At 38.2% G+C, this 16,931-nt stretch overlaps 1 protein-coding gene across 3 annotated transcripts in view; it reads left to right on the top strand.

Moving 5' to 3' along the window:
• Window positions 1-16,931, top strand: part of CNTLN (centlein) — a 239,593-nt gene that overhangs the window by 40,269 nt on the left and 182,393 nt on the right. For 2 of the 3 annotated variants that reach the window (XM_042455496.1, XM_042455498.1), the window contains one exon: window positions 6,796-6,880. In XM_042455496.1, the coding sequence (XP_042311430.1) occupies window positions 6,796-6,880 (85 nt within the window). Of the gene's footprint in view, window positions 1-6,211; window positions 6,296-6,795; window positions 6,881-16,931 lie in introns of all 3 variants that reach the window. The other variant, XM_042455497.1, reaches the window with a different exon arrangement.

The following is a 16,931-nucleotide window of genomic DNA, read 5'->3' as shown; positions in this document are numbered from 1 at the left end:
CCCCAAACTTTCCTGAAGAAAAATATTCCTCCAGGTGCGTGATACCTGATAAGTCAGGATTTGTGTTTAAGGGCCTTTCACACTTGTTCAGGTGAATGCATTAACAACCTTCCCAACACCAGTTGTGGTGTTGTGGACCAATCATGTGAAGATCTAACTGGAGATGCTTAGAGGTGGGGCATGAGCTTTTGCACATCCCCCTGTCCTGCAGTTTAGTGCTATTCATGTGGCTGGTAAATGCTTCATAAGGCATGTCATCTGAATATTACACACACACACACACACACCTGATACCCAATTTCTGTTACTGGAAATTTGTAGAGAGTGCCAGAAGCAGTCCAGAGTGATTGGGCATACAGTAATGGATTTGTTTGACTACTTGGAAAAGGTAATGAATGATATTGTATATATATGGTAGGGACATTAAATGATCTGTGATCCCTACAAAATTTCTTCACAATATTGTAGACTTCTGTAATTATCCTCAGCAATAGTACCTGCTTATCTTGAGGCAGCACATACAAGGTTTTGGAACTGAATTTAGCACATGTGCCTACATTTCACCCCCCAATTGTATTTGTTATATCAAAGTTCAGTAACTGGGGGTACCAAAAATGTCACTAATTTTATAGAATTCTTCATTTCAAAAGAAATACCAGTTCATTGGAACCATTTTAATACCACTTTGACTGTTCAGTTTGAAAGTTTTCAGACCACTATTCCTAGTAATCATTTATAATCCAACAGTGAGCTCCCCTTCTTTCTTTCCTTGAAAATAGGAGGCAGTAGAATAGAGAGAAGTCAGTTATGGATATAACCCAGAACAGACCTCACTCAATTTTAATTCATCAGAAACATTTCCAGAAACATTTCCAGTTCATCCTCTTCCTCAGAAAACTGATGCTGCTAAGATGGCTGTTGTGTGGAATTTAGGGCCCAGTGGTAGATCCCATGCTTTGCTTGCAGAATGTCCTGTGTTCATTCCCTGGCATCTCCATGTAGGGCTGGGAAGTATTTCTGTGTGAAGTTCTGGAGGCCTTCTGCCACTCACAATTGGGAGTGGTGAACTAGATAGGCCAATGCTTTCACTTGACACGAGAAAGCCACTTGGGTTTGCGAAGTGGCTTATATGTGGGCCAGCCAGTCTCCTGTTCATATGCTCTTCAGTGCCAGTGTGTGAACAGGACACTGGTCAGCCGAATTTTAAAACATCTTTTCACACCTTTCTTCAAATTTGTGTGGGAGCTTAACGTATGCCTTTATTTCAAAACAAGGCCTTTTAGTCCACTTGTTGGCATCTGGTTGGACCATAGCCACTCTCTTTTATCAGTTAGACTCCTGCAACACCAACATGGAATAACATAATTTTGTCTTGCTCTGTGTTTTGCTTTCTGTCCTGAAAATGTTTAATTGATTTCACCACAGATCCTTATTTGTGCTCCTGTCCGTAATTTCTCTTTAACATGGCTGCTTTGCATATTTATTATAGGAAAGATAATATTTTATAAACTTCAGCAGCATGCCTTTGAAAATATTTGTGGTTTTTTAGGAACGGCAGTTTCTGTTTTCACACCTCATTCATAGTTAAATACTTCCTCGTCGTCTCCAATATTTCATTTTTGACAACTCATTAAAAATGGGCCAAATCCCAGAAAATATGATCCTGTCATGTGGTATAAAATATAGCGGGGGCCATATGCAATAGAAAATTGTTAGTTAATGATTTAGAATAATTTCTCAGATTTTTTGACTTTCAGTGGCTGGTGAAAACTGACTGTGAAAAATCCATGTGGTTAAGTACAGCTCTGTTAAACATTTAAAATAGGCGGCACTCATGGGAAAAGTGATTGGAGCTTAAAACTTGTACAAATTGACAGCCTCTCTTCACTCCATTTTTCATCCTAAAGAAGTCTGCAAATATTCTTAGCTCACATCATTATTGCTCATCAGTGGTTCTAATTAGCTAAACCGGAGTTTGTCTCAGTCATTGATCATCATCAACTCTTTGACAGTGCCTGAATATATTTTTTTCTGATTTGGGGAACACTTTCTAATGTATTACAGGCATATACAATGTATATTAACAGAATCAACCTCAGTGCTATTTACCTTTATAAGCATGCCTTTCCTCTGCTTCCCCAATTTCCTCCCGTTTATCATACTTAAAAAGTTGATCATACTTAAAAAAGTGGGTTCAGTGATACGGTAGTAGCTTGAAGCATTCAGCAATATTATTTAGCATCTCTTCTGGGAACTTCCCTGTAATGAGTGTTGGAAGTTATCCTATGCCACCAGGAGGTGCTGGTGATAAAATTCCACACTAGATTTTAATTTATCCTAAAGGCTTCTATCTTCATCCACTGTAAGGGAGAAGATGGCAGCACTAGACTTGTTAAATCTAAATTCAATTGTTTTATTAACAGAGATATTTCTGGCTAGTAGTCATTGTGTGTCTTATGTTTGAGAAGAGAGCAAAGAGGACTGGAAATATCCAGTGAATATCGTGAAGAAGAGACAAAAATCTCAGGATGTAGAAAAAGAAAGATGATTTTATTCTTGAAAATAGTCCAACACATTTTGGCCTGAAAATATTTTTATGGCTTTTAGAGGATTACAACTTTAAAATCAACCTGCAGGGATTCTAAAATACACAGAGCAAAATGGAGTGGAGGAGGAGTAGCATTGTATGTCAAGACTGTTTACACTTGTGAAGAGATCCATGACTCGAAACATGGAAAGCAGGTTGAGAACATTTCAGTAAAAATTATAATTATTATTTAATTTAAAGTTGTACTCCCCTGAAGTAGACCATAGGGTAACAGTATTTTCAGGCTGAAAAACAATGGGCTATTTTCAGGAATAAAATCACCTTCCCTTTCTATATCCTAATACTTTGTCTCTTTTCTACACCACAAAATGAATAATTAGATGTATCTGAAAGATAGATAGATCAATGTGTATTATCCATAGTAACTGAAATCTCTATCAGGCAAACAAATGTATGTGTCTATTTTGCTGTGTGTGAGAGAGGAATTGTGAAGTATGGCAGAGAAAAGAGGTCAGAGGAAACTGATCAGCCCCTGTTATGAATGTAGTGAGGAAGGGGCTTAAGAAAAGAGCTGATAGCCTCTGGTATTTGAGAAGGTATGGCAGTAATTCAGAGAAAGAAGTTTGCAGTGGGTGGATAAGAGGAAGAAAGGAGGTAAACTTGAATTAGAAACTAGATGGAAGGGGTGTGGGTGTTTAAAAAACCCCAGACTGTTAATGTTACCCTATTGAGGTTAAGAACATAATCAGTTTTTGTATGTATGACATTTCTAAGACATTATCTTACTGTACTCTTACCTTGAATAAAGGAAGCACTTCTTCACACTGTACATAGTTAAACTACAGAATTTACTACCATGTTTACCTGCCACATTTATTGTTGCTTCTAAGCGATAGTATTTTCCACAAAGTTCCTTCCTTCCTGAAATACTTTTGAAGTAAGTGTGTTTGTCATTCTTACTGAAACTTACAGGGCCTTAGCAGCATCATGTACTATCAGTTCTTTCTTTCCTTTTTTGAAAAGCAGGTTTTATATGCATGCAAAATCTGGATATACAGTTTAAAACTGGACCATATCTCAGTATCTCTTTTAGACTTGACCACCTTATCCCCCCCCCCCCCAAGCTTTGTTCCAGTCCTGTGATGGATACATTTTTGTGTTAATCTAGCATCTTTTATCCATTTACAAGCCAAATATACCTGAGAGGCAAGTTTGTGATTTTGATCAAGCCCCTCACCCCAATGTTGTTCCTCAAAATAGGTGGTTGGCTATCAAGGCAAGATTATATGTGCCATATTATTTGTTTTTAATTAATTGTCTCACTCTTGTCTCATTGCTTAGCTATTTTATAAATAATAATAGTATTCTTATTACTATTTTACTTGGAAAGCAATAAAATATTTATTTGGAAAGCAATATAAAGCCACTGGAAAGTGTGGGATGATCTACAGATGTTCCATGGAGTTACATCTGTGAGCACTGACAGTCTGTTTAAGTCTTTGGATGACTAAAAAAGATGCTTGCAAGTATAACTTATCTGCAAGTCTCGTTGTACTCTTACCTTGAATAAAGGAACCACTTCTTCACTTTCTGCATAGTTAAATGACGTAATTTATTATCATGGTATTCCGGCATGGCAAGGTGTTGAACTTGATGTTATTTGAAGTCTCTTCCAACTCTATGACTCTGTGATACTGTGAATATGTAGCACTTGCCATCCTCACAGATAAATAGACAAACTCATGGAGTATAAAATAATTTTTAACAATTGTCATGGCTGTATATTACTTTTGGTATCAGAGGCATTGCTGCTATGTTTTCTGTATTAAGTAAACTCAATATTATAAACAGCAGTGGCTGATTTCTTCAGCTTGGGGTATTGGAATCCCACCAGCAGAACAATTCGGGATTTACAGTTTTTTAGGCATGAGCTCACATGCTTCCTCAGATATTTGGTAGGGGAGAGGTTGGCTTTCCAGATGAAATAAATTAGTCTATTACTTTTCACCCCGCCAGAAGATACTCCAGCAAATGGGCAGATTTCTTCTGAGATCTGTGGCCATCACAGAATGCCTATCAAATGAGAAGTGGTATTTCTATTATATTTGTTTGTTTGTTTTAATCTTTCTGCTTGCCCAACATCAAAAAAGATCTCAGGTCAGCTTATAAGTAAAATTAAAACAGTTTAAAACAATAAAAAATTTAAATAAGCTAAAGCATATTAAACATAATTAACAAGTTAAAACAGATTTAAAAGATTAAAACACTTTAACATGATATACTATATTTGATAAAATCAATTAAGTCCAAAGGGTTTGTGTGGAGAGACTCTGGCAGATGTGAATGTTCAGAGCAGCCAACTGGAGTCAGGCTGGCAAAAAGGTGTGGGCCTGCCTAGTGAACGGCTATAAAAAGGAAGAGTAGCCATTAAGAAATGATGAGTGTGTCTTAGAACTGCCAAGAGCGCAGTTGGGGATAAGGGTTCATCCTGAATGGGATTCAGACCCCCATATCAGGAGAAAGGAATTTAAAAGGACAAAGGAAGTCCTGTGCAATTAGTTTAAAGGAACACCTTCTTTGAGAAGTGGCAAGCCAGTAAAGGGAAGGCTCATATCCACTTTATTTTGTGGAATTGTAACTTATGAATAAAGTTAGAGTTTCAAAGGATTTATACTCCTAATGAATGAGCTTTAGTGGAAGGTGTGTGTAAAGAACTAAAACACAGTTGGAGTGCAAGTTATTGAGTGAACTGGAACAAAGTCATTTCCCCCACCACTGCTTATCACTATGGCTCAAGTGACTGATTCAACAAATTACTCTAGTTTAGAGGGCCTTTTCTGTTCTGGTCCCCCAACTGTGGAATGCCCTCCCCTTGGAGACCAGATTGATGCCAATGCTGATTTCATTTAGGTGCCAGGTAAAGCCTTGGCTCTTCATCCAATTGTGACCACAGAGTTACATAGGATTCTTTTCCTGACTTATCCTAAATAGTCTGATGCTTTTCTTCTCTCAGAACTGTTTCTCTAACCCTTGATCCTCCCACTTCAGCTTCTTTACTATAAAGAGTTTTTAATATTCTTGGTAGCATTTTTTGATGTTATTACTTATAAATCACTTCAAGCCACTCCTTTGTGAACAAGAAAATAATAACCTTTATTTACAGAAAGAACTTATGATGGTATCTCTTTTGGTAGCTGGTTCTCAAAATTGGTAGTTACAACATGCCCATCACTGAAATTGCAGCCGTCAAACTGGTGCTGTTATACAAGGCTCAATAATATATGAAATATATACAATCTCACATGCATTGGGGCTGGGCATAAAAGAAAGTGGGGTCCTGCCACCAACATAGCCTGCCCTCATGTTGTAAATATTATGATTTTTTTCAGATTTTGCTCATAAGAAAATCAACATTCCTATGGTCAGGATGGGAATTTAGATATTGTTGACCTGCAGTTGCCACCATTGCTCACACTTGCATATGCTGACTAGGCCTGCTGCGAAGTGCAGTCCAACAACATCTAGAGGGACCACATGAACCCTGTCTTTGTCCTATGGTATAATTGAGCTCAGATTTTTTAAAAGAGCTAATCTACTAAGTAAATAACAAACCAACATGATGGATGCTGCTGAGAAGTTGGCACTGTTTGTTTTCTTTTTCAGTTGCTATGTTGTAGACGTAGTTGAAGTTATGATACATAGTTTGTGATTTTTGCTACATCTGGAACTTGATTGAAGAGATACAGGGTAAGAAATCATTAGGGAACAGAACATCTCTGCCCCATATTATTTACCAGTTGTTGACAATTTAAACAGAATATACTTTTTGAGTATACCAGTGGGAAAATACTGTAGTGGTGCTCCTCAATATGTTCCTATTATATCACCAACATGATGATGTCTTAAATATCACTAATGGGAAAGAGGTTGTTTCATCAGAAAAGATTCATTTGTAAGATACATCACAGCATGTAAGAAACACGCTTTTTAAAATTGGAAGTCTTCTAGTCTTCATATTATAAACAGTGTTTCACTTAGAATAAAGTTGTCTTAGTTGTTCACAGATAAAATTTTCTGTCACTTGCCATATGTTCCGTGATTAATTCTGCAAGGGCTGTCAGCCTCAGATAATTTAATTTCCTATGCTTTAAAATGACATTCATTATCAGGACATGAAAAATTCAGATGATTAGCAGCAAATTATGACTAATAAGTGTCAATACCTTTTTTGTTTGTTTTGTTTCTAGAGAAAAACAGAAAGCTGAACTCAAGGACAGGAAGGTTTTAGAGATTTTGCAAGTTAAAGACAGTAAAATACAGGCACTGGAACAGGTTAGTATTATATAGCTGTTATAATTTCTTTTAATCTATGCTTGAACTCTGTTTTCAGTCTGTGTAGAGCTACTGAAGGCCTAATGGAATAATTCTCCCCTGCCCCAAGTGCTATTATTTGATATTTCCATGAGAGGCAGGACGAACTGATGGCTTTGGTAGAGGATTTCACGCACCATCTTTCTTGAGGTAGAGTACCTGTTCCCAGGTTTCTCAGGTAAGACAACTTAAAACAACTCAATAGGGGGCTTAGACTACAGTCATACCTCAAAGTTAACAAAGCTTCTGATAAATAAATTCCTTTTTGTAAAGTGCTTACACCTAAACTCTCCCCTTCGTCTAGCTGGAAGTTTTTTGGAATGGGGATGAGAATAAACAAGGCTTAGACTAACACAGGCTTTCAGAACTGGATTGCAGTAGGTGTAAACAACACAATGAAGCTTTGCTGGGAAAGAAGAGCAGTTCAATATATTTCAGCAAACTTGTCATTCAGAACCAACAATGTCCAAAGAGGTTAAGTAACCATGAATAAGTAGACAAAAACATTTTGAACCTTATAGAGATTATCCATAAGTCATGAATAAATAGACAAAATTTTGAACCTTATAGAGACCATCTACCATTTTAATTATGATTTCCATTTTGATGGCCAAACTTAGAGATTTTACATCCTGGTGAGGCAACATATCTTTCCCCTTTCTCTGTATTTTTGTTGTTGACACATTCTCAATAAGGGATTCTGGAGCCGGCAGAAGTTTACTTGACAGAAAGATCATCTAGAGAAGAATCCTGTTTTTTTCTGTGGTACAGGAGCATACTCCTATTCTTTCCCTGTTATTTCTACCTCTGGTACCAAATTTTCTGTTAATGAAGTAATGTCCAGGAATACATCTACTTCATCAACTGAGGTATACCTGTTTTTCTGAGGGTGCATCCAAATTATTTCCAACTAATAACTGCAAAATATGATGGCCCTTTCTATGCTTCATCTTGTTCTGTTTGCCTCTTCACTTCACTATTGGTGCAAATATTTATGTGTCAAATATTTCTATAGGTGGTTTCAATAGGTTTCTCCTATTGTGTTGTTGCCTTATCTTTCTTTCATAACTAAAGCATTCCTCCCTCCCTCCCCTCCCCTTCCTTTTTTAAACCCCATCTTCCAGGAAGTGAACCCCACTTCCTGAAAGATGAATGCACACCTGGAGGCTGGGGCTTGCCACCACCTCTGGGACATGCCATAGCTTCCCTACACTATTTTATAAATAAAGAACTTGAGCATCCATGGATTTTGATATCTGCTGGGAGTCCTGGGGACCAATCCCCCACAGATTCTGAGGGCAGACAATAAATTCTTATTTTATTTTAACTCAACTTTTAGGATAAAAGGCGGCTCATAGCACAATCAGTCGGTTATACAGTCAGTTATTTCAGATGCAGAATGGCATCATATATGGTCATGTCCTCCTTATAAGTCTAAGTCATCTGCCCTATGGGCAAACACATTGAAAGTGGTATACAGATGGTACCTGACCCCTGTCCAGCTAGCATGAATGACAAGGAAGACATCTCCTTTGTGCTGGAGGGGTTGTGGGGCAAGAGGTACATACCTACACATGTGGTTGGAGTGCCCATTTGTCCAACAATTCTGGGCACAGATTGTTCAATTGATGTCAGACATCACTAAGCAAAAGGTTCAACCCACCCTGGAATTGCTTCTTTTGTCATTATTTCAATTTAACAATAAATTTCTCCATCATAAAGAAATTATATCCTTTTCAGTTGCTATAGCTAGATTAATCATTGCCAGAAACTGGAAAACAGGTCATCTGTCCATGGATCAATGGTGGATGAAGTTCTGGGAAGGATGGTTAATGGAGAAGCTTGCAGACGATGCCAGGAGAATGTCTGAGGCAAGGAACTGCAACCAGTTCAAGGAAAAGTGGTTACCTCTTATAGCAGTGGTTCCCAATCTTCCTAATGTCGCGACCCTTTAATACAGTTCCTCATGTTGTGGTGACCCAAACCCATGAAATTATTTTTGTTGCTGCTTCATAACTGTAATTAAATAGATGTTTTCCAATGGTCTTGGGTGACCCCCATGAAAGGGTCATTCGACCCCCAAAGGGGTCCCCAGGTTGGGAACCACTGTCTTGTAAAATATGTTAACTCCAATTCTCATGCTCATGTTCTACCACAGCACCACAGGACATTTTGGTTTGGAGTTTTGAATGAGACCTCAGCTCTGTAAATCTGTATTTTAGCTCATGTTTTTAAAGTAGAATAGTGATGTAATTGTGTTTTACCTTTTGTAAACAATAAAATATTTTTTTAAAAAAGAACAGAATAAAACAAAAAACAATGATGATTTTAAAAGTTCAGCTTCCCAGGAGCAGCCACTGATGGGTCTGTAACAGGTATATAGGTAGGCATAAAAAGAAAAACCATAGGAAGGAGTGAAAGAAACCCTTCTTTTGAGGATATTAAAACATGGGCAGGCTCATACAAGGTTTCTGGAAGTTTTCCTATTTTTGCACATGAAATGAATTTAATAAATGGTTATACAATTGCAGTTACTAGTGAAGATGGTTTCACAATAAAACTGTAGCAAAGACAATAGTGATGTAACTAGTAGTATGTGGATTAAATTGTATATTGATGATGTGCTGAAGTTCATGATGACTATTCTGTTATCTTGGGTAGCTGATTGGATTTTTTGTACTGGAATTTGACTATCTTGACATTTGAGAGTAAAATAATTAAAGCTAGTATCTCATTCTTTAACAGAAAACTGCCTGGGACCTTGGGATAGAACAGGTCTGGAGTCCCTACCTTTGGCACTTTTGGATCTGGTCATAAAAGGGCTTTTGGGCTTGTCTAGCCATAATATGCGTTCTATAAGAGTGTGACCAATCATAAAATATATTTCTGAAACAAAGTACCTATTCAGCAGAAGATAATCTGGTGAAGTTAAAGGACAAATAGCTTTCTGTTAAAGAAGGTAGAATCCTGAATTCCAAAAATACAAAACTACTAGGAAAGACTTTAAACTAAGACTGATGTCATTGGACACCTCGTTTGGGAAGACAGGAGCGGGTAGAAATTTCAAATAAATCAAAATGTTATTCATAGTTATTCTTAATAACCAAACCTTATCTCAATCTTAAATATCCTTTAAACTGCTTCATATGCTCCTTGTTCCAGTCTCTTTAATATCTGCAAGAAGCAGCATGTGCTTTGTGACATTTGAATGTTCACTAGGATGATGCATTTTCTTTGCAGTCATACAAACCCTGGAGCTGATGGGGGAAATCTAGTAGTCTTACTGTGGTGTGATCTGTGAATTCAAAGTGTGTGCAAGTCAACTACTGTATATACCCATGCCATGTATAAGTTGAACTTATGTGTAAGTTGGGGGTTTTAGGGCCAAAATCATGGATTTTGATATGACTTGTGGATGAATCAAGGGTAAAACTGGGGGGAGGAGAAAGTTTTAACATTGGACCGAGAAAGAAGGAAGTGAAGGGAAATGGGTTGTCTGGTGGTCAGAGGAAATTCAGAGGAGGAGCAGGATGGGAAGAGGAGTTTAAGGTTGGATTGAAAAGTGGAGGGAAGTGGGGTGTTTGGTAGTCAGGGGAAATCCAGAGAAGGAGGACAATGGGAAGAGGAGGTTTTAACATCGGATTGAGAAGTGAAGAAAATGGAGGGGAATAGGGTATTTGGTGGTCAGAGAGATCCGGAGGAGGATGGAGAGAGAAGGTTCTAACATCGAATTGAGAAGGTAATCAGTGCACACACACACACACACACCCCACACACACCTGAGTCAGCACCTCTTTCAGAAAGCACTGCCAAGGCATGGAGAGTGAGGGGGGCATTGGGCTTCTTATTTTAGGACCTTTTTCAGCAGTATTACTGTATTGACCCATATATAAGTTAATCCTGGATTTTAGGATCAGTTTTGGGGCATTTTTTTTAAACTTATAGTCAAGTATTCCATTTTTTATAAGGGACACCATTTTGCTATGTCATTATATTTAATGGGACTTGAGCATACACAAATTTTGTTATACACAGGAGATCTTGGATCCAAACCCCAGCGTATAACAAGGGTCCACTGTATATGGTAGTTTGCTGGCATAGTTAAAGCCAGTGCTAATCTGCATTGTTTTCTGTTGGAGGCATTTAGAAACCAGTGATGTTTGAGGAAAATATCTATATGTTCATTATGCAGTTTTTGAAGACATATGTGTTCCCATGGCCTTCCATTTCTTTTCCACTGATAACAGTAAGGGTTTGAGGGTGTCCATGAAAGCACAGCTGTGCCCATTATGCAGACACCACTGAAAGTAGAGTGTCTTTAAGTCTTGCTTACGGAGCTAGTGTGGTGTAGTGATTTGAGCAATGGACTATGCCTCTGGAGATCAGGCCTTAATTCCGCTCTTGATCATAGAAAGCCACTGGGTGACCTTACGTGAGTCACACACTCTTAGCTCCAGAAAAAAAAGTTTGCTTTAGAGCAATGGTTTTCAACCTTTCTAATGCCACAACCCTTTAATACAGTTCATCATGTTGTGGTGACCCCCCCCAACCATAAAATTGTGGTGCCTCAGTTCATAAGACCATCGGAAATATGTGTTTTCAGATGGTCTTAGGTGACCCTTGTGAAAGAGTCATTCTACCCCCAAAGGGGTTGCAACCCACAGGTTGAGAACCGCTGCTTTAGAGTCACCATAAATTGAAAGGACTTAAAGGCGCACAACAACAACAAAGTCTTGCTTTTACTGTTGGATTTCAGAATGAGCTACAAAAACATAGATAAACCTGCAATATAGGGCTCTCTTATATACAGTGCTGTTGTTAATAATTAATTTTCACATTCTTTGAAAACACCAAGTCTTCTACTTTTTTCATGTACAAATAATTTTGTATGATCCATATCTAACTTTTAATGTGAACTTGGCTTGCATGCTTCTGAGGTCACTAAAATGAGTACCCAGACTGTTGGGGGCAAATTAGCTTACTTGCTAATTAGCTTACTTGCTGTTCACCGCTATGATCTTTGGAATAGTGGTATATAAATAAAACAAATTATTATTATTATTATTATTATTATTATTATTATTATTAGACAATTCACTATCAGATCAACTCCTGATATTTTCCCCTGCCACTGAGGGCACAATTGTAATCTTCAGAGTGCTTTTTAATGTTGATGAGGATATAACCTGCCTATTCTAGAAAGGAAATTGTGGCCCATCATTCAGGATGTTTATTATTATATACTGATATGGAAATTGATGTTATATTTATATTTATATCAATAGTTTTCTTTCTGTGATCTACATTTGCCTTCCTGTATTTTCTACCATTGATCACATACCATTTCTTGTATGGTCATTGGTTAGGTTTTGGTTTTTCAGTTATAGAATGATTGATGAAAGATATTCTTGGATTTTGTCATGCTATGAAAAAGCTTATTTTTTAAAATTAGTTGCTACTTTGAGCAGTTGTGTAGTACATGGAATATTTTTATTCTTAAACCTTGCTTTTGCAATTTTAAGTTCATGTCATATGGTTATATGGCCCTCATTAATCTGTTTAATAATGCCAACAGATTATTTTAAGTATTCATTTTCCTCCAATTAAAACAGTTGACTTTGCACCTCCACCAGCATTTCTTGCCCTCAGCTGTCACGGATTTAATGTGACTATGTTTAGGTATTTGTGCTTCTTTAAGACCACTGTAATCTTTAAAACTCTTCTGAAATGTGAATTTCATTAGTTTTTCATTTCATATGTAATAAAAAGAAGATTGAAAAATAAATTCTGTTAGTATACTTGAAATTATTCTATGAATAAACAGTACTATTGAGATGTTAGTGTATGTATTGGTAAAGATGCACACGCTAGCAACCTCAAGGTTGGACCTTTCATTGTGCTGTACATTGTGCTTGTACCAAGATTGGTTCAAAATATAGCAGCCAGATCAGCCACATATCCAGCAGTGAGTATATCACACCAATATTAAAATTATTCCACTGGCTGCCAGCTAGTTTCTGGGCAAAGTCTAAAGTGTTAATTATTACCTTTAAAACCTTAAAGGACCACCTTTTCCTACAATATCCTCTGTGCATTCAGGTCTTCTGGGGGCTGACATGAACTAGACTGACAACTGTTACTCAGAGGACCTTTTTGTTGGCCGCCCCAGAATGTGGAATTACCTGCTGGGAGAGATTCAACCACTAAATAAGGTGTCTGAATTTAAAATAGTATTAAAGACCTATCTCTCCTGGCAGGCTACTCAGTCGATCTTAATCTGTGAATTTTAAATTGATATGTTTTCAAAGTATGTCTGTGTAACAGTAATGTGTAACAGTTGTTTTAATCTTATGCTTATGATTTTTAACCTATGAGTTTAGTTATATATTGTATTTTAATATATGTTGTACCCCACCTTGATTCTTGGGGCATGTCTTTAGATCCATACAGGATGTTGTTGTTGTTGTTGTTGTTGTTAATGATTTTGCACAAGTTTTTAATTTCTCCCTAAATGTCACAGATTTGTTAACCACTAGTAAAGCTCCTGCCTTTTTGCCATGGTTTGAAATTTCTGGAATATCTTTTCTGGTGGGATGTGATGGTTGGGTGAATAAGAATATGTACACCCATTCCATCCTGTTTATCCACAGTATTGAAATCCCTGGTTATTTGAAAACCATACCTTGAGGCTCACTTCCATATGATACCACATGTGGATCATGTATCCTGTGTATGAACCAGTTCATAAATAGAGTGTAGCTTTGTAGGTTTAATTAAAGTTGTTACATTTTTGGGGGATATTACTAGGCCTGTCAACCTGAGTTATGTTTTGGTGTCTATACTCATCAACACTAGAATTAATTCTTACTCAAAATTTTTCTATCTGCTATGATTCCATACATTTTTTCCTTGGAAGGGAACTCAGGGTGTTATACATCGGCTATCCTAAGTCCTATTCAAAATATATTGGAAGGTAGGTTACTCAGAGTCACTTACTAAAAGCTACAGGTACTTCGGAACTGAGAAAACAGGCAAGGATAGCATGGGCTGAGCCTATGCTATCCTGGCCCCGGTGCTTATGTGGGTTCGTTGCTGGGTTGGTTTCTGCATTGACCCAGGGCCGGGACAGATACGTGCTCCTTACCTTGCTGTGCATCACTCCAACTGAGAAGCCCCTGTTGCCATGTCTGACGCAGAGATGGGGTGCCTGAGTGCACCCACATAGCAATGTGCCCGATCAGAAATGGCAACATGGGGGGTTTCTCAGTCTGAGCGATGCACGGCAAGAAAAGGAGCATAGGGGGCAGTATAAATTAAACAATTGGGGTTTGCTGCAGAGTTTCCAGAAAACTCTACGTTAAACCAGGAGCATTGGCTGTTTACCCTGGGATCAGGCTGGATCCTCAGGATCCACATCTGGTCTGGCAGGATCGGGCCCACATTTTCGCCTGTGTTGTCTGAACTAGATGATTTGAGGCCAGAGGGAGTGTGGGCTTTTTGGTCTGTGTAGACAACCCCTGAGTGAGCGTTGCTGCTGATTAAGGATTTAAATTTTGTCTTTGGTTGAATTCAGTACTGCATTATGTTAAAAATACAAATCTGTTAATTCTATTTTTAGAAATCTCTATTTTTTTTAAAAAAATTAAAATTACAAACACACATTAAAACATGTCTATTAGATTGCAGTATGAAATGGCTTGATCTAGATCAGCAATTACAAATGTCAGGCCTTTTCAAAGGTGACTAAAGAGGGACCACTCATACATGCCATGGGAGGATACTTCATAGCAAGAGGACCACCAGTGGAAAATATCAGACATTTAGGCTTGAATTTTGAAGGATAGGTGTGGTAGGTGAAGCTGGATGAAATACAGGTAAAAAAATGACTTCCAATAAACATAATAGCATGAATTTGAGATGCTCCCCAACATGTGCAGTGGGGCTTTCAAGAAGAGTACAATCCTGTCCAAGACAAGTCATGCTTTTCCATCCAGATTAAAATGTTTCCCTGACAGTAATACCTTCATGTTATTAGGTTAAACTTGAGGTTCTTTGCTGTCATCATCCACAAACACTTGTAGTTACCTGTTTTGGGTTTTCACAGCCTTCCCACAATAAGTAGATGGACACAACAGAATAGTGATGTATCAGATGACTCCTCCCACTGGCTTCCTGTAGATTTTTTAAAAAAGAAATGATACATATGGCCATGATTGAGCAGCAGTTCCTCGGCGTCATTCTTGATCCAGGAGAGTCCAGAGACACTGTATCACTGTATCTCTGATTCCATACAGTTTGGTAACTACGGGCTTAAACAGATGGCCATATAGGGGCGACATGATGCTGCCCCTTTCAGTGCTGGATTGGGGCTGTGGCCCAATCTGGCATTTTTCCATCCCAAAAAGAAGCGGCAAAATGCCACTCCTTTTTGGGGTGGAAAAAAGGCGCTCTTTCCATCGCGGTGGCGCTTTTTGGTGTTTCTGCGGAACAGTGCGTGTAAACACCAGGTCGCAGAAACGGCGTCATACCACCTACTATGAGGTCAGCGGGGGACTTGGGGGCGCTATCAGGGCATGTGCCATGCATACGCCATGCCCCTACGCCACCCCAAAGCTGGCATTTTTGTCAGCCTGTTTTGGACCTTAGAAGGGCACTAAGAGTTTGAGGACAATGAACAAGGATGTATTCCCCCATCTATACCCACCAGAGTCATCAGGGCAGTTTTTGTTTAGAAGCCAGGCCACAAACAAAATAGGAATGGATCCACACAATCTATATTATATAAGGCAAGATGTTGTGGTAATTGCTTTTTCCAATATCTTGCTGAATAAATGAACTTATAAAAGTATATACAGGAGATTGGACTCTGTGGTCCATGAGGCCCTTTTCAACTCTACAATTGTGTGATTGTCCAAAACCACGGGATTCAGATATTTTTGTAAAACAAAAGTTGTAATCAATTTGTACTTGATAAAAGCAGGATCCATACTCTCCTCAGAAAGGCAGGCCCGGTATAGATTGGGGGAAAGTGGTGGCATGGAGGCTGCACCAACCAAATGGTGCGGCCTCAATGAGGCATAAAAAGAACCCGCTTCTGGCAGGTTCTTTTTGTGCTGTGTGTGGGGCGTCATTGTCACCCTTGTGCGCATTTATTATGTGCGGCATGGCACCGTTTGGACACGGGCAAGGATCCACAAGTAGATTGCAGACATCACTGCTGGCCTTTTGCAGGCAAGGAAAGACGTTTTTGTTTAAACAGACCTTTTGAGATCTGGCAGGTTTGGGTTGTTTTTGGAAGATGAGAGGGTTGTATGTTTTAACTTTTATATTTGTAATTTTTATATTTTATATTTTTACGATTTTAATTGTACAATTTTAATTGTTGTGTTTTATGTATGTTAGCTGCCTTGGGTCCCACTTTGGGAGAAAGGCGGGATAAATAAATAAAACAATCAACTCTTTGAAGAAATATACTTGTTTTCTGAATGCACAAGGAGAAATGTTTCTGAAGCAACATAATTGGCTGTATTCATTCGTTTCTAGTTGTATCTATTTCTGATGTTGTCAAAAGCATCATATTAAAGTTGGTAAAGAACATGAGCAATTTTATCTGTAAAATATATTGCTGAAATACCCATAGAATGGATCTTCAAGGGTCCTACTCTCCATACCCATAGACCTAAGAAAGGGATATACCGTATATACTCGACTATAAGTCGACTTCATGTATAAGTCGAGAGCAGGTTTTGGGGCCAAAATAATGGATTTTGATAAGTCAAGGGTAAAATTTAGGAGCATGTAACGAAGAAGGATCTAAAGGATGAATGAAAGGAAAATAATGCCAAAGAACTTACAGAATTCCAGCAGGCATAACTGTTTGTGTTCACACTAAAGGCTCGATGGATGAAAGAGTAAAGGGGTATCAGTGCTTCCAGGACAGATTATACTCTTGCCTTTCACCAAAGGGGTGGTTGCTTAAAGAGTTAAAGTACAATACAGTGCACCCACATTA

The sequence above is a fragment of the Sceloporus undulatus genome, chromosome 2 (genome assembly GCF_019175285.1).
Source record: "Sceloporus undulatus isolate JIND9_A2432 ecotype Alabama chromosome 2, SceUnd_v1.1, whole genome shotgun sequence".
In the NCBI taxonomy this organism is placed as follows: Eukaryota; Metazoa; Chordata; class Lepidosauria; order Squamata; family Phrynosomatidae; genus Sceloporus; species Sceloporus undulatus.
This window is presented reverse-complemented; position numbering and strand designations above follow the sequence as displayed.